Consider the following 27,933-nt stretch of genomic DNA (forward strand, 5'->3'; position numbering starts at 1 on the left):
CAGACTGATAAAGATTCATGAGATCATTACAGCTACAAAATTATCTATTATCACTCAAGATACCCGCTTCCCATCACATTACAGAAAGCCTATTAGAAAATCAGGTCTCTCTCCAAATATATATTATGAGGCAAAATTTGTCTAGTCATACAATTTTAAAGGTATAAAAATTTACTTTCTCTAGATTAACTTAAAATGATGATCAACTAAAGCCAAAAGACCAATCTCTCAACGTTCGCGGCTTTTTACTTTAGAAGAATAGAATGTATCAAACTGATATTTGGCCTACTTGCCAAATATAAAAATATAAAAAATAGGGACGCGGTGGCTCAGGGGCTAGGACGTTGAGCTTGTCAATCGAAAGTCGGCAGCTCAGTGGTTCGAATCCCTAGTGCTGCCGTGTAATGGGGTGAGCTCCCGTTACTTGTCCCAGCTTCTGCCAACCTAGCAGTTTCGAAAGCACGTAAAAATGCAAGTAGAAAAAATAGGGACCCCCTTTGGTGGGAAGGTAACAAAGGTTCCGTGCACCTTTGGCATTGAGTCATGCCGGCCACATGAACACGGAGACGTCTTCGGACAGCGCTGGCTCTTTGGCTTTGAAACGGAGATGAGCACCGCCCCTTTGAGTCGGCAACAACTAGCACTTATGTGCGAGGGGAACCTTTACCTTTACCTACTTGCTTTACCATTCCAATATTAGTTCTGTCATTCCCTGGAAAAGCATTGCTTTTCCTAAAATTACTATACTGTATGTGCCTATTTTAGGCTATTGCTATCAACATAGCCATTACTAAATTCCCTATAGAGTTAATCAAGGGCTTCAGTTAAAACTTAACTGGCAATCTCTCATAGCTGGCATTTTGAATTTTGTCTTAGACTTTGGATCCTTTTCTCCCTCTCTGGGCATCTATGCTGGATCACATGTCTCTTTTACCATCATACCATGTCTTCTTTTTTCACACAGAGATATCCATGCTGATTTATCTTCAGTGCTCTTGAATCATCCAGAAAATTCTTTGTCTTCTTTCTAAAATTACTTATTCCCATTTTGTCTTATTAGCCTTTTTTGTCTTTAGCCTTTTAATTATTTGTCCCTGTTCTGTATAGAAGCCTTTTCTGATTTTCCCAGCTCTTTTCCATCCTCAAGTTATCAGCTGCAAGTATTGATGGTATGTCTGGGAGATTATGTGACAGATGGCAGACAGTGTTTAAATTCTCATTCTGTCACATTGGTTCTAAATGGGAAGTAGTCATTTGCTAGAGTTCTTGTAATATCATCCTTTTTTTCTCAATAAATTGTGTTAAAGAGACAATAAGAACCATTCTTGGAAAGAATTACTTTCAGTTTTAGGCACTTGCCAAAGAGTTTGATGTATGTATAAAATCATAGTGCTTTTTTGTTTTTAAATCTGCTCATCTAGTTTATAAGTGTCCACAATAATTTATTGCTGGGCTGTCGTAAATGCTTTATCAAATGGTGAACGATTGTGCATAATACAGGTTTAGTTGAAAAGGGACCATATTTGAGGAAAACTCTTCCATTATACTTTTGTGGGTGCAAACTGGGAACTTCAGCAAATTTCTTTGTTTTCCTTCTGTTTTCTGTAGATCAACCAATTCAGTATGTGTGTTCTGACTTTGAAGATGGAATTGCAAAATTGACTATTCAAGATGCTTTACCAGAAGATGATGGAGTATATACTTGTCTGGCAGAAAATGCTGCTGGAAAAGCTTCCTGCTGTGCTCAGGTTACTGTTAAAGGTAATTATGAAGATAAATGCCCAGCTGATCTATCCTTTGAGGACTGAACTGAAAACTTTAATTATTTTTTCTTTGTTGATGGTTTTTTTTAATTGTGCCTTTTATTCAGTGGAGATACCATCAGTGGTCATTGATTAACTGATCTTGTATCTTTGACAGATATATCTTCTTATGTCTTAATCTACTTATCCACTAAGAGGCATATTTGAGTTTCTGAGGAGTTTTATGCATCCCGCTGCTTTTAAAAAACCCTGCCCATGTGTTTGACCTTTACTTAGTAGCATGATATCTTTCAATTGATTTGGAAAAACATTAATGAGTTATGTTTCAGTAAATTATGGTAAAGTGCAGTTGTCTCCAATTGAAATTATTTCCTTCTGTACTACTATTCTGGTTCCAATGTTGATTAATTCTACAGCAAAATTCCTCAGTCTGATGTGCATCAGTTATTTTGGAACTGTAAATTTCCAAATTTCTGGTCAGCTTTTGACAATGTTGGCAAGGGATTTTGAAAGCTGTAACTCCAACATATACAAGTCTGTCTGTTGAAGAAGTCTATTCTGCAAAGATAAATTAGAATAGAGAAGAGATAGAGATAAGAATGATAATTTGAGGAACTATGAATTGCCTCCAGGTGAGAAAACTGAACTAATTAGTTTCTTCATTACTCCACTTTTAAAATTCCTATATTCTGTGGGCTGACACTGGGTTTTTAATTTCAGATTTATCTTAATCTTCAAGCAGTCTTCCATCCAGATTCAATCTAGGCAGAAATCCGCTTAGCTTCAACAGTTTTGCAAAATAACATACTCTCAAACTATTTTAATTATGATTCCAAGTATCCATTGCTCTTCTGAATGAATCTACATTCCCTACATAGCTCCAGCGAAGAAACAGAACAAAACAGGGGTTTACTTTAGCAAAATAAAATAAAACAAAATAAAAGAGAGTTATAGTGTTGTGTTTAAAGACATTTGTGTTGCCTATAGCAGGGGTCGTCAACCTTTCAGACCTCAGGGACCACTAAATTCATAATTTTAAATTCCACGGACCACTGATTTTATAAAAAAGATGATTTTATAAAAAATATGATTTTATAAAAAAGATAAATAGTATTTAGTGCAATATAAAAAATGCAAGTAATTTTTTTGTGGACCACCAAAATTTTCTCACGGACCACCAGTGCTCCATGGACCACTGGTTGGTGACCACTGGCCTATAGCACCATCTTTGCAAATCCTCTGTATTACTAATCTCATTCTGCAGTGCTCAAAACACAGAATTGTTAGGAAATGTCATTAGACAATCAACTGCTATTTCTCTGTAGAGAATACAAAATTTCATTTCTTTGCTGTACTACTCCAAGCTACTAAAGGTTCCAGAATATGGGTGTCAAACTCAATTGCATCACATGACGTATCACATTGTTTTTGCCTTTGCGGAGCTGGGGTGGGCATGGCCTGTGCATGATGCATCCGGCCTGCGGGCCACCAGTTTGTCCCTCCTGTTCTAGAACAACAAAAATACCTTCAACCCTCCAGTCTACAAACTACTTATTTAACTGGTGCAAACTAGCATGGATAAACAATTCAATGTCCTCTAGAAGTTTCGGATTTCAACTTGCATCAACCCCTTTCATCAGTCATGCTGGCTGGGGCTGACAGGAATTAAAATCCAACAGTTCTGGATTTTCTAGGTTGTGCTCTCCAAACAAATAGATTATGATGAAGCAAATAATTTGAAGAAGGTTACCTGGCACTAAATGGCTTTAAAGTGGACCCACACACAACATTTCTTCAGAAATCCTTTGGAGCTTTTCCCTTAAAAATACATCATTGAAGAAAACAAGGAATATCAAACCCAACCAATAGATTTTCACATTAACCGTCTTGTAAAAAGATTATTGTATGTAAGCAGCTTGTATAGCAAATGGAAAATTACATTTTAAAAAAGAGGGGCAAGTATGTCTTTATAAATTCCACTGGATTATGTGATCAGATTTGAAAACTGAAAGCATATTACCAGCCCAAAAGAAGATGTTCTGTCAACTGGATATAGAAATATCTTGAATGTGGAGCATTCCCTGTTGCTGATTTGCTACTCCTGCAAATAAAATCCTCCCTACATTACATGTCTGTTAAGCTTGTCTTCTAGAGAAGAAGGTGCTGTTGAGGAAAATAGGTTCTTAAGGAGAGAAACGAAGCCTCTTTTGAATCAAGAGCCTGTTCTCCTGCAAGATAGGTTTGCAGTTGAAGATTGTTCCTTGACCTCCAACTGCTATTAGATTTGCAGAGGCACCGGTAAAGTGCATCATATTTGTTGGAAGTACCAGCTGCAATATTTTCTGTGCTGGTCAAATTTAGCAATGGCCGCATGCCGTCTTTATTACTGCAGTGCAATTTATGTGGGGTTAGACTTGAAAAATATCTGGAAAATGCCATTAGTGGAAAATTCCAGGCTGCTTAACTGGAGTACAGGGATCACGTGAAGCTTATTCTAAAAGACTGGTACTGGCTGATTATTGACTCTTGGGCTCAATTTAAGGTGATGGCATTGACCTTCAACATTGTAAATAGTTTTAGGTCCTTATAATCAGAAGGATTGTCTCTTCCGCTAATCTTTCCATTACTTAGATTAGCAGGGGAGTCCCTTTTGAAGACCTCCCCCCTCAGGTTTTCTACTATGTGGCTCCCCAGCTGTCAAGCTTAGTATCAGAGCTTGGCAGTAAATCTCCAGTCTTCAGATATTTAAAACCTTATTCAGGAATGGGTGGAAGACTCTCAGGTATGGCACAACCAAATTAAATTCTCTGTTGTGGTCAAGAATTATGCCAGATACGTATAGATATTTGCTCTTTTTAAGTGTAAAGAAATCACAGTCTTTATACAGATCTGTAATCCAAAGACTAGTCTTTTTTGTTCTGCCTTTCTGAGTTAATGGATCCCTTCATTTGGTGATATTGGGCAGTTCAGACATATTTAGATAATAGTCTTCTCTACCCTGGGAACTGCTGGGTGTTGCTTTGCCAAACGTAGACTTTACACAGGCTAAGGAATGTACCTTTCACAGATCTGAACTGAAAAGGAAAAATGTGTTGGTCTCTGTGCCTGAAAGAAACGCATTGAGGCTCAGTATTTGGCCATATTGTTCTAGGTAGGTTGCAATCTAGCACAGCCCAGACCTGAAACAGTTTGGTTATTCTGAGTTTTGACAGAAAAAAGCTCCAGAGAAGCCTTGCAGGATGAATAGGACAAGGAGAGGACACCTTGCTCTTCATTCCTTTCCTCTTCTGCATGGCTTGTACACCAGCTGATCTTTCCAGTGCCTTTCTTTCTCCCAGACCTGCTGTTTTTGAATTCAGACATGGCAAATGTAGACAATTTGCTTGCCCCTCCTCCTGCTTTGCTCTCATCGTCCTTTCTCTACCTCTTTTTAACCTTTTCCTCTCAGGGCCTCACATTTTTCTCCTTCCTCATTGCCCAACATGCGTATTTCAAAGCTATGCCCCAAGCTGGTTGCTCTGTGCATGGAACATTTTGCACATCCCTAGAGTTTATCTGCTGAACAAAAATAGGAAACCGTGTGTATGGTATGTATACTACATTTGGTATAGGTATGTTTTAAAATGACCTGGAACCCAGGATTTCTTCTTTTTAATATAAGAACAGCCTTGTTTAATCAGATGAAAGCCCAGCTTAGTCCAGCATTATCTATAACAGAATAACAGAGTTGGAAGGGACTTTGAATGTCTCTTAGTCCAACCTCCTGCTCAGGCTGGAAACTCTATACCATTTCAGAGTATTGGTTGTCCAATCTCTTAAAAGTTTGGTGCACAGTGGCACAAGTCCTTCCACTGATTAATTGTTCTCACTGTCAGAAATTTTTTCCTTAATTCTAGGCTGGTTCTCTCCTTGATTAGATTCTATCCATTGCTTCTGCTTTCAGGTGCTTTGGAGAATAGTTTGACCCCCCTCTTCTTTGTGGCAGCCCCTTAATTATTGGATCACTACTATCATGTCCACCCCAATCCTTCTTTTCATTAAACTAGACATACCCAGTTCCTGCAATCGTTCTTCATATGTTTTAGCCTCCAGTCCCCTAATCATCTTTGTTGCTCTTCTCTGCACTGTTTCTAAAGCCTCAGCCTCTTTTTTATATTGTGGCAAGCAAACTGGATGCAGTATTTCAAATGTGGTCTTACCAAGGCATTTTAAAGTGGTATTAACGTTTCACGTGATCCTGATTCTATCCTTCTGTTAATGCAGCCTAGGATGTATTGGCTTTTTGGTAGCTGCAGCAATTTAATAACTTCTAGCTCATATTTAAGGGACTGTGCACTAGGACTCCAAGATCCCTCTTACCATTATTGAGCTAGGTTGTGTTGTGTTGTAGTGTGTTCCATTTTATTTCGCTTCACTTTACAGGTTACACTTAGTCTATTCCGGCAGCAGTTGTAGCATTTCCTTTATTAAGTAGATTGGGCTGAGAGTGAATGTCTGGCGTCAAGTTCAGTAATCTTCCATGACTGAGAATGGATTTGAACTTGATCTCCTTGATCCTAATTCAATACCTTACTTACTGTACCACTTTGGCTCTCCATTTTGTTTTTCACAGAGACCAATGGGGTTTTCCTGGACTTTTAAAGGCATTCATGTTAATGCCCATTATATATCTTGTGGTTATTAATTTCTAGGTCACCAATAATTTTTATTGTTCTGTGCAATTTTATTTGTTCCACTATATTCCTCTTCAATTATATAGACATAAACCATTCTGCATAAATCAAATTGCAGATGTATCATAGATCTATATAAGAGCATAATAATTTTGGCATTTTTATTTTAATTATTCTAATGTTCCTTAGCATTGATTTTGCTTTTATGTTTTTATAGCTGCTTTACAGAGTTGCCATCTTTACTGAGCTATGCAGTAGGCTCTTAATGTCTTTTTCTAGGATGGTTGATGGATTGCTCAGATCCCATCAGTATATACACAAAGTTATAGGTGTCCCAGTATGCCTCTCTCTTTCTTAAACGCAGTCAGATTTGCCCCTGGATTCTCTAATCAGCCATTTTTAAAAATATGTTTCTGGAGCTTGTCAAAATATGTTTCTGGAGCCCCCCCTTTTTTTTTTATCATCCAGAATTGTTTAGTATCATCTGCAAACTTTGAAACTCAGTCTAAGTCAAGATCATTTATCCTGACTTATCATTAAAAAGCACCAGCCCCAACACAGATGCCTGAGGTCCTCCACTTCTTACATCATTGAGAAAATGTCCCAATTATTTCCATTTAGCTTTCTTTTTTGTTTTGTTTTTTGGTCAGTTACTAGTCCATAAAAAGGCAACTTTTGTATCCCTTATCACCTAAATTTACTCAAAAGTGTTTGATGAGAAACTTTATTAGTATCAAACAGAAGTTTTATTTGCATCTCATAAATATTTGGATGATTTGTCATAGGGATTTCCCTATCTCCACCAGGGCATCTTGGAATTCACCAGTTTTTACCAATGTGAGCATCCTATCTTATTTTTCTTTTTCTTTTTTCTTTTTTTTATATTTCTTTTTTTTTTAAATCAAAATTTTTATTTTCCATAATAATTCCCACAATTTGACCAGTGTACAATACAATCACTTATCCAACAATCAATCCTATACTCAAATTATACTCAATCAGGGCTGCTCGACCGCCACCCCTCCTTAATCCTTTCTTCCTTCTCATCCTTCTTCAACTTTCCCACCATCTTCTCCTCGCTTTCCTACTTCCCACCTCTTTCCCACTTCTCACTACCATCCTTTCTAACCTCTATCTTCTCCTTCTTCTTCTCCTCCTATCCTTTCTTCTCCTCCTTCTTTCCTACCTACCCACCTACCTACCTACTTTCTTCCTTCTTTACTCCTCTTTCCTTACCCTTTCCCTTCGGGAGTGGTTACCGAGCAGTCCCGACTTTACACCATTCCAACTTGTTTATTTCTACCATTATTCCTGCACAATGGCAACCAATCAATTTATAGTCTTCCCTCCCCCATTCCCCGAGACTTCCCAGAACAGAATACAGGGTATTGTAACTAACAAACATAATCTAAAATATAACATAAAACATATTCCATTTCACACCATCACACTATCAATTCCCTTCTTTCTTAAACTAATACATAGCAATTCCTAACTTCACTCAAAAACTAATTGATATTTTTTAATCTGATACTTATTTTGAATATAATCAATCCACTTCCTCCATTCCAAAATATATTTTTCTTGTGTACAATCTTTCAAGTAGGCTGATATTTATGCCATTTCTGCTTAATTTGATACTTTACTAATCCATTCTCCAATTGTAGGTAAATCTTCTTTCTTCCAATATTGTGCAATCAATAGTCTTGCAGCAGTTATTAAATTCAAAATCAGTTTTGTCTCTATAACAGTGCAATCTGGAATTATTCCTAATAAAAAGAACTGTGGAACAAACTTGATCTTCTTTTTCAAAATGTTCTGCATAATCCACCATATTTTAATCCAAAAGGCTTTAACTTTTTTGCAAGTCCACCATATATGATAATAGGTAGCATCCTCACAATCACATCTCCAACATTTTGCTTTCACATTTGGATACATACATGACAGTTTTTTAGGATCTAAATGCCATCTATAAAACATTTTATAAAATTTTCTCTTAAATTTTGTGCTTGCGTGAATTTAACATTCCTCACCCAAATTTTTTCCCATGTTTCTAACATTATAGGTTGTTGAAAATTTTGTGCCCATTTTACCATACAATCTTTAACCAACTCCATTTCTGAATCAATTTCAACCAATACATTATATAATCTCTTTATATGCTGTTGACCTTGATCTTTTATTTGTTTTACCAAATTATCATCACTTTGCCTTATACCAATTTTCTGATCTATTTTCCATCTAGCTTGTAATTGTCCATATTGGAACCATGTATAATTTTTCCCTTCTTCCCCCATCTTTTCTCTAGATTTTAACTGTAATTCCCCTTTTTCCATAGTCAAAAGCTCTTTGTAAGTGATAACCTCCATTTTTTGTAATATATTTATATTCTCTATCATATGTCTGGGGATGGTCCATATTGGTATCTTTCCATCTAACTTATATTGATATTTTTTCCAAATCCTCAACAAAGCACTTCTGACCATATTATTCTTAAATGTCTTATCAATTTTCTTGTCATATATTACATATGCATGCCATCCATATAACAAACCATAACCTTCTATATTCAAAATCCTTTCCTCTGTTAAATTAATCCAATCAGAAATTAAAGTTAAAACAACTGCATCATAGTACAATTTCAAGTTAGGCATTTTAAACCCCTCTTTCCTAACATCTTGCATTATTTTTAACTTTATCCTCGGTTTTTACCCTTCCATACAAAATTATTAATCCTTTTGCCATTCTTGTAAATTTGCATCTTTCTTCAATATTGGAATCATTTGAAACAAAAATAAAAATCTAGGCAAAACATTCATTTTTATAGCTGCCACTCTTCCCAACAATGATAATTGTAACTTCTTCCATTTCTCCATTTCTTTAATTACTTTTCCCCACAATACCTCATAATTATTTTTATATAATTTTACATTCGATGCTGTAATGTATACTCCTAAGTATTTAACCTTTTTAACTACTTCATATCCAGTTATTCTTTCTAATTCTTGCCTCTGATGTGTATTCATATTTTTAATTATCATTTTGTCTTCTGTTGATTCACTTTAAACCCAGATACCTTACTATACTGATCAATTGTCTCCATCAAATATACAGCTGAATGTATTGGTTGAGATAAAGAAACAACCAAATCATCTGCAAACGCTCTTAATTTATAATCTTGATTTTTAATTCTAATTCCTTTTATTCGATCTAAACCACGTATCTTACTCAATAATATTTCCAAAGTTAGAATGAATAATAATGGTGACAAGGGACATCCTTGTCTAGTCCCTTTCTCAATCTTGAAAGATTCTGTTAATCCACCATTTACTATTATTTGAGCTGTTTGCTTTTGATATATAGCCTTAATTGCTTGAATAAAATAATCCCCAAATTGCATTTTTTCTATTACTTTAAACAAAAACTGCCAATCCAATCTATCAAAAGCTTTTTCCGCATCCAAAAAAAAGAATGCTGCTGAGACCTGGCTGTTTCTTTCCAAGTATTCAAGTAGATTTACAATTTGTCTCATATTATATCTCATCTGTCTCCCCTTAATAAATCCTGATTGATCATTATGAATTAATTGATTCATCAGTGGCATCAATCTATTCGCTAATATCTTAGCAAATATCTTATAATCAGTATTTAAAAGCGATATTGGCCTATAATTCTCTGGTTTAACACCATCTCGATCTTCTTTAGGTATTAATGAGATAAAAGCTGTCCTCCATGAAGGAGGAGCTTCTCCTCCCCTTTGTATTCTGTTAAATAACTCCTTAAGTGGTACAATCATCTCATTTTGTAAATTTTTATAATAAGTAGTTGTCAGGCCATCTGTACCTGGTGCTTTATTCGCTTTAAGCTGCTTAATTGCAAACACTATTTCCTCTGAAGAAATTAATTGATTCAACTCTTCCCTTTGATCTACTGTAATTTCTAAGATACCGTGGTCCTGTAAATATCTATCTATATCTTTATCATTAATCACATCTCTAGAATATAACTTAGTATAATATTCTAAAAAAGCTTTTTTAATCAAATTTTGCTGATATACTTCCTTACCTCTATATTCTATTTTATCAATTATACGTCGTTTCTGTTTCTTTCTTAATAAATATGCTAACCACCTTCCAGGTTTATTAGAATTATTAAACAAATTATGTTTTGCGTATTGTAAATTAGTTGCCACCTGATCTGCCATTAGCATATTAAATTGACCTCTTAATATATTTATTGACTCTTTTATTTTACTATCTCCTGGATTACATACCAATTTTTTTTTTGTTTACATTTATACCCCGCCCTTCTCCGAAGACTCAGGGCGGCTTACAGTGTATAAGGCAATAGTCTCATTCTATTTGTATATTTTTTTTTTACAAAGTCAACTTATTGCCCCCCCAACAATCTGGGTCCTCATTTTACCTACCTTATAAAGGATGGAAGGCTGAGTCAACCTTGGGCCGGGCTCGAACCTGCAGTAATTGCAGGCTTTGTGTTCTTAATAACAGGCTTTACCAGCCTGCGCTATTCACCGGCCCCTTAACTGCTCCTTCCTTTTAATTTCCTCTTCTAATTCTTTTCGCCTTTTGTGCAGTCTATTTCTATATTTATTATTCGTTTCTAATAAAATTCCTCTCATATAAGCTTTGCTTGTGTCCCAAACTATCTCTATAGGTGTCCCTTTATCCATGTTCAAAGAAAAAAAATTCCTTCATTAGAGTTTTACATTCATTTACATTTTGTTCATATTTAAACAAGTTCTCATTCATCCTCCACGACCTCCTGGCCTCTTTTTCCCGATCTAGCTCAATCCATACCGGACTATGATCAGACAAAGTTCTAGAACAAATTTTATCTTTCTGGGTATCCATCACTCCATTCCAAAATATATTTTTCTTGTGTACAGTCTTTCAAGTAGGCAGAAATTTTGCCATTTCTGCTAAATTTGATACTTTACTAATCCATTCTCCAATTGTAGGTAAGTCTTCTTCCATTACTATCACTTCTTTTCTTTAATTTCACCTTCCTTTCTCCTACCATCCGGAGATGGTGGACTTCAGCTTTAAGCACATAAGCATAAAACTCTGTGCTTTACTGACTGTATTAAGACGATGTGCTTTCCTTCATAGTAAACTATTATACCAGTTGGGATGTCCCATCTATACTCAATCAGGGCTGCTTACAGTGTATAAGGCAATAGTCTCATTCTATTTGTATATTTTTTTTTTAGGGCAAAATTTTTATTTTCCATAATAATTCCCACAATTTGACCAGTGTACAATACAATCACTTATCCAACAATCAATCCTATACTCAAATTATACTCAATCAGGGCTGCTTACAGTGTATAAGGCAATAGTCTCATTCTATTTGTATATTTTTTTTTTAGGGCAAAATTTTTATTTTCCATAATAATTCCCACAATTTGACCAGTGTACAATACAATCACTTATCCAACAATCAATCCTATACTCAAATTATACTCAATCAGGGCTGCTTACAGTGTATAAGGCAATAGTCTCATTCTATTTGTATATTTTTTTTTTAGGGCAAAATTTTTATTTTCCATAATAATTCCCACAATTTGACCAGTGTACAATACAATCACTTATCCAACAATCAATCCTATACTCAAATTATACTCAATCAGGGCTGCTTACAGTGTATAAGGCAATAGTCTCATTCTATTTGTATATTTTTTTTTTTTTTAGGGCAAAATTTTTATTTTCCATAATAATTCCCACAATTTGACCAGTGTACAATACAATCACTTATCCAACAATCGATCCTATACTCAAATTATACTCCATCAGGGCTGCTCGACCGCCACTCCCTCCCTTAATCCTTTCTACCCTTCTCATCCTTCTTCGACTTTCCCCACCATCCTTCTCCTCGCTTTCCTACTTCCCCTCCTCTTTCCCACTTCTCACTACCATCCTTTCTAACCCTCTATCTTCTCCTTCTTCTTATCCTTTCTTCTCCCTCCCTTCTTTCCTACCTACCCACCTGCCTACCTACTTTCTTCCTTCTTTACTCCTCTTTCCTTACCCTTTCCTTCGGGAGTGGTTACCGAGCAGTCCCGACTTTACACCATTCCAACTTGTTTAATTCTACCATTATTCCTGTACAATGGCAACCAATCAATTTATAGTCTTCCCTTCCCCCATTCCCCGAGACTTCCCAGAACAGAATACAAGGTATTGTAACTAACAAACATAATCTAATATATAACATAAAACATATTCCATTTCACACCATCACACTATCAATTCCCTTCTTTCTTAAACTAATACATAGCAATTCCTAACTTCACTCAAAAACTAATTGATATTTTTTAATCTGATACTTATTTTGAATATAATCAATCCACTTCCTCCATTCCAAAATATATTTTTCTTGTGTACAGTCTTCCAAGTAGGCAGAAATTTTGCCATTCCTGCTAAATTTGATACTTTACTAATCCATTCTCCAATTGTAGGTAAGTCTTCTTTCTTCCAATATTGTGCAATCAATAGTCTTGCAGCAGTTATTAAGTTCAAAATCAGTTTTGTCTCTATAACAGTGCAATCTGGAATTATTCCTAATAAAAAGAACTGTGGAACAAACTTGATCTTCTTTTTCAAAATGTTCTGCATAATCCACCATATTTTTAATCCAAAAGGCTTTAACTTTTTTGCAAGTCCACCATATATGATAATAGGTAGCATCCTCACAATCACATCTCCAACATTTTGCTTTCACATTTGGATACATACATGACAGTTTTTTAGGATCTAAATGCCATCTATAAAACATTTTATAAAAATTTTCTCTTAAATTTTGTGCTTGTGTGAATTTAACATTCCTCACCCAAATTTTTTCCCATGTTTCTAACATTATAGGTTGTTGAAAATTTTGTGCCCATTTTACCATACAATCTTTAACCAACTCCATTTCTGAATCAATTTCAACCAATACATTATATAATCTCTTTATATGCTGTTGACCTTGATCTTTTATTTGTTTTACCAAATTATCATCACTTTGCCTTATACCAATTTTCTGATCTATTTTCCATCTAGATTGCAATTGTCCATACTGGAACCATGGATAAATTCTCCTTCATCCCTCAATTTCTCTCTAGATTTTAACTGTAATTCCCCTTTTTCCATAGTCAAAAGCTCTTTGTAAGTGATAACCTCCATTTTTTGTAATATATTTATATTCTCTATCATATGTCTGGGGATGGTCCATATTGGTATCTTTCCATCTAACTTATTTTTTCCAAATCTTCAACAAAGCACTTCTGACCATATTATTCTTAAATGTCTTATCAATTTTCTTGTCATATATTACATATGCATGCCATCCATATAACAAACCATAACCTTCTATATTCAAAATCCTTTCCTCTGTTAAATTAATCCAATCAGAAATTAAAGCTAAAACAACTGCATCATAGTACAATTTCAAGTTAGGCATTTTAAACCCCTCTTTCCTAACATCTTGCATTATTTTTAACTTTATCCTCGGTTTTTACCCTTCCATACAAAATTATTAATCCTTTTGCCATTCTTGTAAATTTGCATCTTTCTCCAATATTGGAATCATTTGAAACAAAAATAAAAATCTAGGCAAAACATTCATTTTTATAGCTGCCACTCTTCCCAACAATGATAATTGTAACTTCTTCCATTTCTCCATTTCTTTAATTACTTTTCCCCACAATACCTCATAATTATTTTTATATAATTTTACATTCGATGCTGTAATGTATACTCCTAAGTATTTAACCTTTTTAACTACTTCATATCCAGTTATTCATTCTAATTCTTCCTCTGATGTGTATTCATATTTTAATTATCATTTTGTCTTCTGTTGATTCACTTTAAACCCAGATACCTTACTATACTGATCAATTGTCTCCATCAAATATACAGCTGAATGTATTGGTTGAGATAAAGAAACAACCAGATCATCTGCAAACGCTCTTAATTTATAATCTTGATTTTTAATTCTAATTCCTTTTATTCGATCTAAACCACGTATCTTACTCAATAATATTTCCAAAGTTAGAATGAATAATAATGGTGACAAGGGACATCCTTGTCTAGTCCCTTTCTCAATCTTGAAAGATTCTGTTAATCCACCATTTACTATTATTTGAGCTGTTTGCTTTTGATATATAGCCTTAATTGCTTGAATAAAATAATCCCCAAATTGCATTTTTTCTATTACTTTAAACAAAAACTGCCAATCCAATCTATCAAAAGCTTTTTCCGCATCCAAAAAGAAGAATGCTGCTGAGACCTGGCTGTTTCTTTCCAAATATTCAAGTAAATTTACAATTTGTCTCATATTATATCTCATCTGTCTCCCCTTAATAAATCCTGATTGATCATTATGAATTAATTGATTCATCAGTGGCATCAATCTATTCGCTAATATCTTAGCAAATATCTTATAATCAGTATTTAAAAGCGATATTGGCCTATAATTCTCTGGTTTAACACCATCTCGATCTTCTTTAGGTATTAATGAGATAAAAGCTGTCCTCCATGAAGGAGGAGCTTCTCCTCCCCTTTGTATTCTGTTAAATAACTCCTTAAGTGGTACAATCATCTCATTTTGTAAATTTTATAATAAGTAGTTGTCAAACCATCTGTACCTGGTGCTTTATTCGCTTTAAGCTGCTTGATTGCAAGCACTATTTCCTCTGAAGAAATTAATTGATTCAACTCTTCTCTTTGATCTACTGTAATTTCTAAGATACCGTGGTCCTGTAAATATCTATCTATATCTTTATCATTAATCACATCTCTAGAATATAACAGTATAATATTCTAAAAAAGCTTTTTTAATCAAATTTTGCTGATATACTTCTTTACCTCTATATTCTATTTTATCAATTATACGTTATTTCTGTTTCTTTCTTAATAAATATGCTAACCACCTTCCAGGTTTATTAGAATGATTAAACAAATTATGTTTTGCATATTGTAAATTAGTTGCCACCTGATCTGCCATTAGCATATTAAATTGACCTCTTAATATATTTATTGACTCTTTTATTTTACTATCTCCTGGATTACATACCAATAACTGCTCCTTCCTTTTAATTTCCTCTTCTAATTCTTTTCGCCTTTTGTGAAGTCTATTTCTATAATTATTATTCATCTCTAATAAAATTCCCCTCATATAAGCTTTGCTGGTGTCCCAAACTATCTCTATAGGTGTCCCTTTATCCATGTTCAAAGAAAAAAATTTCTTCATTAGAGTTTTACATTCATTTACATTTTGTTCATATTTAAACAAGTTCTCATTCATCCTCCATGATCTCCTGGCCTCTTTTTCCCGATCTAGCTCAATCCATACCGGGCTATGATCAGACAAAGTTCTAGAACAAATTTTGTCTTCTTCACTCTGAAAACAAATCATTAGTAATTAAAATAAAATCAATCCTAGAAAAGATTGATGTCTGTCAGAAAAAAATGTAAAATCTCTCTCTTTTTCATTGCGTTCTCGCCATACATCTCTCAATTCTAAATCTTCCATCAAATCAAAGAATGCCTTTGGCAGTTTTACACGATTGGAAATATTTCTAAGACTTCTTTTATCTTTCTGGGTATCCATCACTCCATTCCAATCACCCATTAATATATAAGTTTTATAATCCCAAGATGTTATTCGTTTATGTAAAAACTTATAAAATTTTTCTTGTTGTTGATTTGGTGCATAAACTCCTATTAAAAGTATTTTTCTCCCTTCCAATAAAAGTTCAATAGCAATATATCTTCCTTGATTATCCGCCTCAATTAATGTTGCAGATAAATTACTCTTTATATAAACAACTAGTCCATTCTTCTTTTCTGTAGCAGATGCAACAAAATGTATTCCCAATTTCGAATTTATCAAATATTTCTGGTCTAATGTTCTAATATGTGTTTCTTGTAAACATACAATGTCATGTTTAAATTGCTTCAAATAATGAAATATCTTTCTTCTCTTTGTGGTGAGTTTAATCCATTAACATTCCAAGATAAAAGTCTAATTGCCATTATCAGCAATCAGAAACTTTTGAAGCACCAGCCGCAAATCATATCTTTCTTTGGGCCTTGCTCCTCCCACTGTTTCCATCTTGGTAATAGCAGATTGAGCCTGTTGAGCCTTTTCTTCTTGTTCCTTGCGTTTGACAGCTGCTCTTGTCATCCTTGGCTCTTTTGGAATCTCTGATCCCATCTTAGACACATCCAACGCTTGTAAAAGGTCTTCTTCCATTACTATCACTTCTTTTTCTTTAATTTCACCTTCCTTTCTCCTACCATCCGGAGATGGTGGACTTCCAGCTTTAAGCACATAAGCATAAAACTCTGGTGCTTTACTGACTGTATTAAGACGATGTGCTTTCCCTTCATAGTAAACTATTATACCAGTTGGGATATCCCATCTATACTCAATCTGACGTTTTTTAAGTTCATTCACCAAAAAAGCAAACTCCTTCCTACCTCTCAACATTTTGGGGGGAATTTCCTTTAGTATTAAAATATCTTGGCCAGCCGCTTGAATCTTGTCTCCTTTAAAAGAAGCTTGTAAAATCTCATTTCTCACTGTTCTAGTAGTAAAATAAATAACAATGTCTCTCGGAAGATTTCTTTGTCTTGCTATCCAGGAATTCACACGATAAATTTTATCAATATAAAAAGCCACATCTACTGGCCGAACTGCCAAAATCTCTGCAAAGGCCTCCGAAAAAATTTGCTTCAAATTCTCATATTTACATTCTTTCAGTCCACGGATTTGTAAAGCAAGTTCCATAGCTCTATATTGTACCAAAACAATTTCATCATCAACTTTATCCATTTTACTTTGAACTGCCTCAATCTTATTTTCCAATTTTAAATTAACTTTCTTTATTTCTTCTACTTCCTGCTCCAGTAAAATCACATTTGATGCCAGACCCTGTACTGCTGACACCAAACCTTCTTTGACTTCTTTATTTCCAGTTTGAATTTCTAACATCTGTTTTTTCATCTCTGACATTTCTTCTGTAATTAATTTAAACTTATCTTCTATCTGGGAAGTTTGCCAATTCATAGCATCGTTAAGAGATTCTTTCATAAATTCTTTCAGATTATCCTGAAGTGCTTCCAAATTTAGTGATTTTGTATCTGCTGTATGTGCTGGAGAGACTCCCGGTGTTAATGTTCCTGGGGTTTTTGTAACAGTTGACTTTAATTGTTTTGCTGCCATCTCTTAAAATTTCTCTTTAACTTAATGTTACGTATAAACCTTTTAAGTCTTTTTTTTTTTAAAAACAGTCTCAGTATCTCTTCTTCCTTCTCATTACAATGTTTTAAAAAATTTTCCAGCTGACCTTCAGCAATAAGCAGCAGACAGTGAGAACTGTAACACTTTCATTTTCAACTGCATAGCTCATTAAAGAACAACCGCCATTTTCGCTTTGAAGTCAAAGCCAAAACTTAAAAAAAAAATAACAGGGAATTGATTGATTACTTGCTTTTATAATTAGAGCTCTCCTGTTTCTGTTCAGTCCGGTATTATCTTCTTTAAGTTAAAATTGGTCCCGGCAGTTGGTCGCGGCAATTAGGTCTGCCAAAGCAGGAAGAAAAGCCTCAGATCTGGAGCACTTTGAAGTTCTGAGGGGGCTTAACCCTTCGAGCCCCCTGGTATCTTCCAGGAGCTCTAGGGAAGCTCTACCTCTGCTTCTTTTGCTCTCCTCCGCTTCTTCTCCCGAAGAGGGGGATTTCTGAACCGCTGGACAGCTGATTGTCGCTGTCTTAGCAGTCCAACACGATCCAGAGGTTGGTGACCAAAAAGATCACCTCCATTGCTAACGGAGCCAACCAGGAAGTCTGTGAGCATCCTATCATTTGCAATATTTTGCTTACAGTACTTTGATTAATCTTCTCGTTTAATAATTTGGTGAAAAGTCAAGCAGCCGATAGCATATACTGTGTTTCCCCGAAAATAAGAATAAATGAATTATTCTTTTTGAACCCTGAAATAAGCACTTGGCCTTATTTTTGGAGAGGTCTTATTATTTTGGGGTGCATGAAGCAAGATGGGGCTCCTCTTTCCCTCTTACCTGATTTCCAGCTCTGCGTTTAAATAGTTTCAGGGATGACTTATTTTGAGCATGTGCTCAAAAGCCTGATTGAGCTTATTATCAGGGGATGACTTATTTTTGGGGAAACAGAGTACTTAGGTTTTCCTTCTCCCTCGAAGAGAGACTCTGGGAGGTGCACAATAAAACATCAAAATATAAAACAGTATATAAATATTAAAATTTAGAAAATTTTCCTTATGACAGAAATTTAATATCTTTATCTTTGTCTATGGATAATTCATGTAGGCTCCTTAGCATTAAATGTTTTTGTTAGATAGCCGCAGTTCTCATAATCTGCTTATAGCAGCCATTCATTGATCAGCAGGCTACCAGATTAGAGTCATGTAAAATCTTTTTAGAACAGCTGTTCTGAGCAGGTTATCTCAACCCAGAGATGCTGGCTGCAAAATGCAGTGTAGGGGTCCAGGTAGGATTCTCTTCCAGTTAGTACAAAAGGGAATATGTTGATTTGTTGTGGCTATTTATTTATTTATAGGATTTGTTTGCTACTCATCTCATATCCAACAACTCTGGGTGGCTTTATTTGTTGTGGTTATATATTTATAAAACCATAAACATATCTTTTATATAGTAATCATACTAAATGATTTAGTAATCATATTAAAGCAAAGGTGATAGTTACACAGTAATTATTGGTTGGTAATTTAAGCCTAACTCTGCTTGATACATAAACTTTAAGGAGATGGGTGAGTTGTTTTGTCTAATTCATTAACTTATTTTAGAAAAACATAATATTTCAACTGTCATGTATTACTTCATAACTTGGCATATTGATTTTAGTAAGTCTGCTTTATAGAAATTAATTTGGTCCTGCCCATTAATTACAGTATGCAAATTGTTTTAATAAAACCAAAATTAAAAGTAACCCAAGGCTGAAACATCTATAAACATAGAAATGTAACCATAGCAACTCTGTTTTATTGTAATGTTTAATCAATTTGTATCTAAACTTTGAGGATGCTCAAGATAGAATAAATATTACTTTTGATGATTTAGAAAGTGGCTACATCAAATCACCACTCATTTTTGCAGATTTCTGGAAACTGTAAACTATTGATTTTCTGAAAGGGTTTAATTTTTTTAAAAAATTAAGTATGTCTGCTTCTTTAGATTTGTATGACTAATGAATATAGAGGCATGCTGTACATCCAATATGAAAGCCATTATAATTTGACATTCTACAGATACGTTGGGGCTGAGACTCTTAGAATTATTAAGCAGCATAATCAAAATTACAGTCATAGCAATTTTAGAATGCTATACTATGAAAAAAAATTACAATATCTTCATGTTATGGTTCGTCTAATTGCTCAGTCAATATTTATTAGGAGTTTTAGAACAAGCTCTGCATCATTTACAAATTACAGTAAGTTTTCAAGTCTTTTGGAGGGCAGAGTAGCTATAGATGTACATACAGATAAATAAAAACTATAGCCTTTCAGTATCACTTTTCTTTAGATGCTCCTTGAAATTGAAATTTTCCACTTCAAAATGCAGCGTGTTCTCAACATGGTTCTTGCACATTATTTATAGCATTTCTAGGAAGAGTGATGAAGTTGTCTTGAATACAATTGCAATAGAATGCACAAGACACTGTGATTAAGTGATGTTCATTTAATGGTGCCCCCAAAACCCAAAATGGAGCCCTCAGGAGTTTTCCCTCCTAAAGTATATGACTGTTTAGGATTGCTGTTCACTCTCTATGTTCCTAAAATATATTTCTAACATATCAGTAGATATATTTAAAGCTGTGTTACACATTTGTATTTGCCCTGAACATTTTTTTCTGGTCATTAAAGTATCTTACAGTAGGGGAGTCTTTTCTATCTAAAAAAGTAATTAAGTTCCTGTCATGTGCCAAATGGTATGATCCTTTTCTGGAATATTATGTTATTGTCTTGAACGTTTAATTTATGAGGTGTTTCATCCATTTCCAACAGTGTGTGTTTCTATCAAATTCATATTATCCACTAATGTTTTATCTCCTTTTTGAATTTTCAATACCATTTTCTTTTCTTTTTCCTTTCTCAATTTATATGTCACTCATTTCCCCGGTTTATTTGCAAACTAAAAGTTCTTCTGTTTCAAATATTTAATTTTGTCTTTCTATCTATTAGCACATATAATTATTGTTATAGATGTTTTATCTGATATATAATAGTTGTATCAATCAATGACTTTTGTAAATCTTTTTCTTTTTTTTTAATTTCATCCAAAATGTCTGCATTTTTTCTTGAGATTTCTCTTTTTAACTCTTGATTATGTTGGATTAAAATAACCTCTCATAAAAGCTTTACTAGCATCCCAAATGGTCTTTAAGTCCGTTCCTTTATCTACAGTTGTCCATCACCAAATCTTTCTGTAATAAGCCTTCATTCACTCTCCACCTAAAAATTGTAAATTTTCTCTTAGGCATCAAATTGATAGGCTTGTGATTAGAAGAAACCTTAGGTAGAACCTCCATCTTTTTTTTTTATTTGCATTTATATCCCGCCCTTCTCCAAAGACTCAGGGCGGTTTACACTATGTTAGCAATAGTCTTCATCCTATTTGTATATTTATATACAAAGTCAACTTATTGCCCCCAACAATCTGGGTCCTCATTTTACCTACCTTATAAAGGATGGAAGGCTGAGTCAACCTTGGGCCTGGTGGGACTAGAACCTGCAGTAATTGCAAGCAGCTGTGTTAATAACAGACTGTCTTAGCAGTCTGAGCCACAGAGGTAGAGATCTTATTTGCAAGTTTCTTAGAAATCATATCATATCAATTCTTTAAAAGGATCTATGTCAGTGGTGGGATTCAGCCAGTTCGCACCACTTCGGGAGAACCGGTTGTTAACTGTCTGAACAGTTTGGCAAACTGGTTGTTGGAAGAAATCATTAGGGCAGAGAACCAGTTGTTAAATTACTTGAATCCCACCACTGATCTATGTATTTTTGAAAAATAAATATGTTCCCTAGAAGTACCATTCCTCTGTTTCCAAGTGTCCTCCAAGAACGGATTGTCCATCATATATTAAAAAAGATTTTGGTGATTTGCCTTAGTTAAGTTTTAATTTCTTTATCTGAAGTTCTATAAAACAGACAGACTTAGTCTGCTGAGCCACCAGAATAATGCAGTAAACAATTATTATCAATCTTGGAATGTAATAAAATCTTAGATTAACCTTCTCCATATTGCAGTTAAGAAAAAAAAAACCTGCAGAATATTGGTTGCGTTTAAGGAGATGGAACTTTTGCTGGATAGCATGTTTTGTATCATTAAATATTATCACCAAGTCTTGAAAGTACTTCAGTCAAAAGAAAAGCTGCTTTATTTATGTCTAAATAGAGTTGTTAAAACTGACATGACCATATCTGGGATTAATTGCATTTCTTTTGATTTAAGCCAAGAGTGGATTGCCCAATTATTTAGATAAGCAATGTATCTATTTCTTGCTAGACTGAAAAAGTTATCTCACAGCCATTATGACTGGGTTATATTTAGAGATCATCTTGTGTATATACAAAATTGCTGAGAAGGTTTGCTTTCTCTCAGTCTCATCCTTTTGTCCAATTCCAGACATAGCAAAAGTAGATGCTTTCCCTGATGGGAAAATCCAGTCTGAGCTATGAAGAAATAGGAAATTAAAGAAAACAAATCCATGAATGTTATATTGATTGTAATGCGACTTACACATATCACACCTTTTTAATTTCAAGCTGTTTGTGGGATTGCAGTTTTAAAAACACTTTTTGTAGCAAGAAACAGAAACCAAATGACTTTGCATTTTGGGTTCCTGTTAAGCAGCTTGTTTCTTCCCTTTGAATTAATAGCATCAAAGCATAACTAAGGGGAGATGTCTAGATGTAGACCAGAATGGAGCTGAACTCTAATGTGGAACATTTTATTTGAAAGATGCTGGTTGAGTGATTTGGCTTCATGAATATTTGTATGTCTACTTCTCTGCACGCTTAGCAAACTAGCACTTTGAGAGTTAAGTGTTTTTCTGCAGCTCAGTTGATTTATGAGACTGGGAGCCAACACAATATTTTAATCACCATAAATGGTCAGTATTGCTGAGCATGTGTGTCTGCAAAGGATTCAAGCTAGGCGTTATTTGGCTGCCTTATTCTAAAGCTCTGGCAAACAGACTCGTTTGGCCGATTTAAATCTCTTTTCCTGAAACTAAACATTAGGGATTATGATTCCCTGTCGTTCTAAATTTGGATTTAGTTTATTTTTTTTAGAATTTACTGATGAGAAAATAAAGCCACTCTTTGATTAGTTTTAAATTTGTGAGTTTTGCATTATAAAAGGAGAAAAGATCTTGACTTCATTTTCTGAAGTGATAGCCATTCATTTGATGGACAAGCAAATAGGTAACACAGTCAGCTTAGATACCAGAACCAATACAAGAAAAATGTGTAGAAAGTTGTGAATAAGTATTAAGAAATGAATGCACACACACACACACTCTTCCTTTTGTATTTTTAATATGTGCAGAGGTTTCCACAAAAATATCCAAAAAAGTAGCCAATTTCTCAGGCTTTCAGGACCTGCTTAAAGTTTTGAGAACAGAAGGACTTACGACAGCAATATTCATAGGAAATTCTCAAAGACTAAGAATAGAAATTTGGCCATTCTTGGGCACAACAGGGAATTCCTCAAATCTAAAAAAAAAAAAAAGCTGAGAATTTTTCTCTGTCTATTCTTAGAAATCATTCCACATTTACACTATGTTATATGTTTATCCATAAAAAAAAAAGTGTGGGGAAGGAGATCTATCTACATATTATATATAGCAGTTTCTCTTCTCCTTTGGCCCTCTCCCCCATACTTTACACTTGGAGGCACTTAACATAACGTGGCCATATGAGAAATGAATGAGAGATTACTTTTAAGAACTACCCATGTAAAATGTGCTTGAAGTTGAAACAGGGTAGGATATAAAAGTAAATGTGAACCAAATCATGGGTCTTTGAGATATTAACTCTTTGATGACATGCAATGTTAAGAGCAGAAGTCCACTGATTGGCTAAGAGATGCTAGCAGCAATTATTGGTGGCTTCCCCTGTTTGTATTGCTGAATGAATCAGACTGCTGGCCAGTCAGATACTAATTTGAGTTCTTGAAGTATATTGTTAAGCAAGTGAAGAAACATTAGGAAGGTACTTTAATGCATTCCCATTTTAGTACATCAGTCCTCAGACTGGGGAATGTTAGAATCTTGAAACTGGCACGTGAATTAATATCCTTTCAATTTCCTGATAGTTTTGGCTGTGATCATGGGAAACTGTCATATGGGCAGAAGAAAGTAAAGCAGAGCAGAGGGCATTTTCTACATTCTGAAAAAAAGTATTTCTCTGGAAGAAGCACTTGAACCTAAATCTCTGGGGAGCTGACTCAAGGAGCATTGTATGCCACTCACAGTCGGGATGCTATTAAAAGATGGCCCTTTTCATTCATGAACAAGCTGCTGTATTAAGTAAGAAGGAGTGCTGTGGGAAAATTGTTTGTGAACTTTATGTGTAATAAAAATGGTTTTTATGATTTAGAAGTTTCCTTTTCCATTTCTAACCATTCAGACTAAGCATGGCCATTTTTAGATTAGTAACTGGAGAAGCTGCTTCTTGTTTTTTCATTGGAATCTGCATCCTGTGTCATTATAACTTCCCAAGGTTGGAGTGCAAAGTATTAAAACTGAAAGGAAGAGACACACATATAAATGGGGCAAGGGGGAACGGGCGTATTTGATAACACATTGTAAGATGACAGATACAATTTTTTAAAAAAGAATTAGGATTAATCTTTCCTGTTCTCTTGTTAAAATTGTATTCTATTGATGTTGCACCTTTATACGCAAAAGTAAATTATACTGAGTTCAGAAGCAAAATACACGGATTTTAGTGTCAGTTCTCAGTGACTACTGGTGAGTTATTACCGAATAACTCAATGATTCTTGAGCAATGTGTTTTGGAATAAAGATTGTGTCATTGTCATGGCACATTTATAATTGCCTTGCTCATTTCAGTGTGATAAGAATATATAGAATAGCCACTGACCAAAAGAGGAGATTTAATGACAACATTCATCAATTCTTTGACGAGAAGAATTTCCCCTCAAAGAACAGGATGAAAATATTTATTTAATATATTTAGATGGGCTAAGTAATAATAGAAATTATTGATTAAAATCTGTTTCAATATAAATTTGAAAGGAGTCATGTCTGTTACTAGTCACAGCTGTAGAAGTTAAAATGTCTGTGGTATCTTAAAAAAGAAATCAACATTTATTTATTAATGGATCATTGGATTTATTTATTATTTATTAAAAAATAATTATATTGCCACCCAATTCTGAGCAACTTCTAAAAATAAAACCCTAATACAAAAGCCAAAAACCCCTACTCCCCTTTTATAAAGTTTTTGCTCAACTGGGTGGATAAAGAGAAAAGAAATATTCTCAGATGCATGTTTGACATTCCCATACACCAAGGAAGATAGATATAAATATATAAAAGCACCATTGAACACTGTTCATTTATATGTCCATAGAATATTTAAAGCTTTTAAATAATGCATGGCAAGCTTCATTGCTTAAGTGTCTTTTACGTGCTCATGAAATAAATGTAAAGGACTCATAATTTTTCTTCCTGAACATCACATAAAGATTATAACCCAATTAGTTCTATTAATAGTTTGTGGATGTTGAGAGCCATAGTTTCTAAGGTAGAGATGGCAGTTATGTCAACAAGACTAATCATCTACTTTCAAAGCTAAGTAGTACAGGGCAAAAAAAAAACTTCACTAAACAATAGGAGGGCTAAGAGAAAGAATTATTGGAATTAAATTATAGTGCATATAAAAAGGGAATTGTACCTTCATCTTGACAAAGTACAATGAATTATTTAAGTGTCTTCTTGTAGTATGCAAGTAAAAAATTCTGAGCTAGACATGCCATACTTGGCTGAGTTTGGGCCAAGAGCCCAGTTAAGCCATGCTGACTAAAGCATCCAGGAAATTCTAAGAAGACATACCAGTCAGCCTAACATGCAATATGTGTGTGTTCTGTTTCCCTTCCCCCAATACTCCCAGCAAAGAGTCCGTCAGAGGCCTTCCTTTTTTTTCCTTTTATTTACATAGATACATGTCCTGGCCACGTCTACCCACGGGCCTGCCAAGTTTCTGGAGATAACGAGGAAATTATAGATAAGGCCAGAATTACTCACGAATATATTCTTCCCTCCATGAATTAGCTTGCGCCAAATTCATTGTTTTGTCCGAGACAAAAAACCAGGAAGTCCCGCCTCCTATTTATAGTCTCTGCAGATGTCACTGCATGACAATTATGACTTGGCTTTGTCCCAACTCTTCCGCTGCTGCGCACGCCGATCAAGCCTTCGTAACCTTGCATCCTCCAAAACTGTTCTTGGGGCGCTACAATCAGAAGAAGGCCCGGGAGAATCAGGCCCGGCCCCTCCTCCCTTTGAGTGGGTGCCAGGGAGGAGGGGGCTCAAGAGAAGCAGGGCTTGCCAGGTCTTCCCCCTCATTTTCTGAATCATCCGAGTCCAGGAGTCTGGGTCCAGGAACCTGGGTCACAACACTATCCCTCACCGCAGGGCCCTTCCCCCGGGGCTGACGATCGGGATGCGGTCGGGCTGGGTTCTGCTCATGGAAGGCCTGCACCAGGTCAGGGCATGAACGCCGGAGGCATCTACCCAGGAGAAATCAGTCCCGTATCCCTTCCACGCGATCAAATATTGGAAACGACCCTTTAGCCAGCGAGAGTCTCAGACGCTGTGGACTTCAGATTCCTCCGATCCGTCCTCAGCGACAGTGACGGTGCTGTTGGGCACCGAAGGGGACTCGGTGTGGCCTCAGGAACCAGAAGGGACCGTGAAAACGGGTGGATCCGCATGGATCGTGGCAGGGTCAGTCGGTAGGCTACCGGGTTGATGACTGCCTCGACAGGGAACGGGCCGATGAATCGGTGGTCCAACTTCTTTACCGGGCGGTCGGACGGGAGGTGTTTGGTGGAGAGCCACACCCGGTCTCCAACTGCCAGCGGGGGCGTTGCCCGTCGGGAGCGGTCGGCGGACCGTTTGTAATCCTCCTTGCCCGATTCAGCTGCTGACGTACCAACTGTTGGACCGCATGCAATTCCGTCAGGAAGGTCTGCGTTTCGGGAACAGGAGAGTCCGGTGGTGCCAGAGGGAAGAGCCGCGGATGGTACCCCACATTGGCAAAGAACGGGGTCATCTGAGTAGAGGTGTGCTGAGAGTTGTTAAAAGCAAACTCCGCCAGGGACAGGTAGTCGGCCCAGTTGTCCTGTTGCTGGTTGATGAAGCAACGGAGATACTGTTCCAGTATACCGATGACCTTCTCTGTACCCCGCCGGTCTCCGGATGGTGCGATGACGACAGACACACCTGCACCTCCAACGCGCCATCAGGCTCTTCCAGAAGCGGGCTGTGAACTGAACTCCGGTCCGAAACCACCCTGTCCGGTAGACCATGGAGGCGGAAGATGTGCTGCAGAAAGAGACGGGCTGCTTTTGCGGCTGTGGGCAGTCCGCGGCATGGGATGAAGTGTCCCATCTTGGTGAGCATGTCCACCACCACCAGCACCGTGGTGAACCCAGAGGACGGCGGCAGGTCTGTCAGGAAATCCATAGAGATCGCCCCCCAGGGTCTGTCGGGTGTCGGCAAGGGCTGGAGGAGCCGGAGGGGCCCCGTGGCGGTCTTGGCTTGCCGGCACGGCACGCAGGATGTCACGTAGGCATGTATATCATGCCGCACTGGGCCACCAAAAGGTCCGTGTCACCAGGTGGAGGGTCTTGAAGAACCCAAAATGTCCTGCTGCAGGGTTGTCGTGGCACTGGGTCATGACGAGGGCTCGGAGTGGTCCTGTGGGCACATATAATCGCCCAAACTTGAGTAAGTCCTCCTCCAAGGTCCAAGGAGACGGGGCCCACCTCCGCCTCCTTTGCTGCGACCAGGCGTCCTGGCGCTGCGCCTCGCACCTGGGCCCGCAAGTCCACTGGCTCCGTGCTGCGGCCAAGGCTTCTGCCGCAGCACTGTCCGTGGAGGAAGGGGTCCTTGGCGCAGAGGTACTCTGGCTTATGGACAGGGCATCCGCCCGGTTGTGACCGCTGGGAATGTAGGTCACGCGGAAGTTGAACCGGCAAAACAACGACCACCGGATCTGCCGCTGGTTCAACTTCCGAGCTGTGGTGAGGTGCTCGAGATTCCGATGGTCCGCTCGACCTCCACCTGATGTCGGGCCCTCCAGATGGTGTCGCCAAGCCTCGAATGCAGCCTTGATAGCCAGCAACTCTTTTCCCAGATAGTGTAGTTGCGCTCGGAAGGGTTGAGTTTCCG

The 27,933-nt window shown here is 36.4% G+C and overlaps 1 protein-coding gene across 2 annotated transcripts in view; it reads left to right on the forward strand.

Moving 5' to 3' along the window:
* MYLK (myosin light chain kinase) overlaps positions 1-27,933 on the forward strand; it is a 207,630-nt gene that overhangs the window by 88,086 nt on the left and 91,611 nt on the right. Inside the window, exon 11 of one of the 2 annotated variants that reach the window (XM_058195197.1) lies at positions 1,609-1,761. In XM_058195197.1, coding sequence (XP_058051180.1) covers positions 1,609-1,761 — 153 coding nt within the window. Of the gene's footprint in view, positions 1-1,608; positions 1,762-23,987; positions 24,040-27,933 lie in introns of those variants that run through there. The other variant, XM_058195207.1, reaches the window with a different exon arrangement.

Source organism: Ahaetulla prasina, chromosome 1 (genome assembly GCF_028640845.1).
Source record: "Ahaetulla prasina isolate Xishuangbanna chromosome 1, ASM2864084v1, whole genome shotgun sequence".
Classification (NCBI taxonomy): Eukaryota; Metazoa; Chordata; class Lepidosauria; order Squamata; family Colubridae; genus Ahaetulla; species Ahaetulla prasina.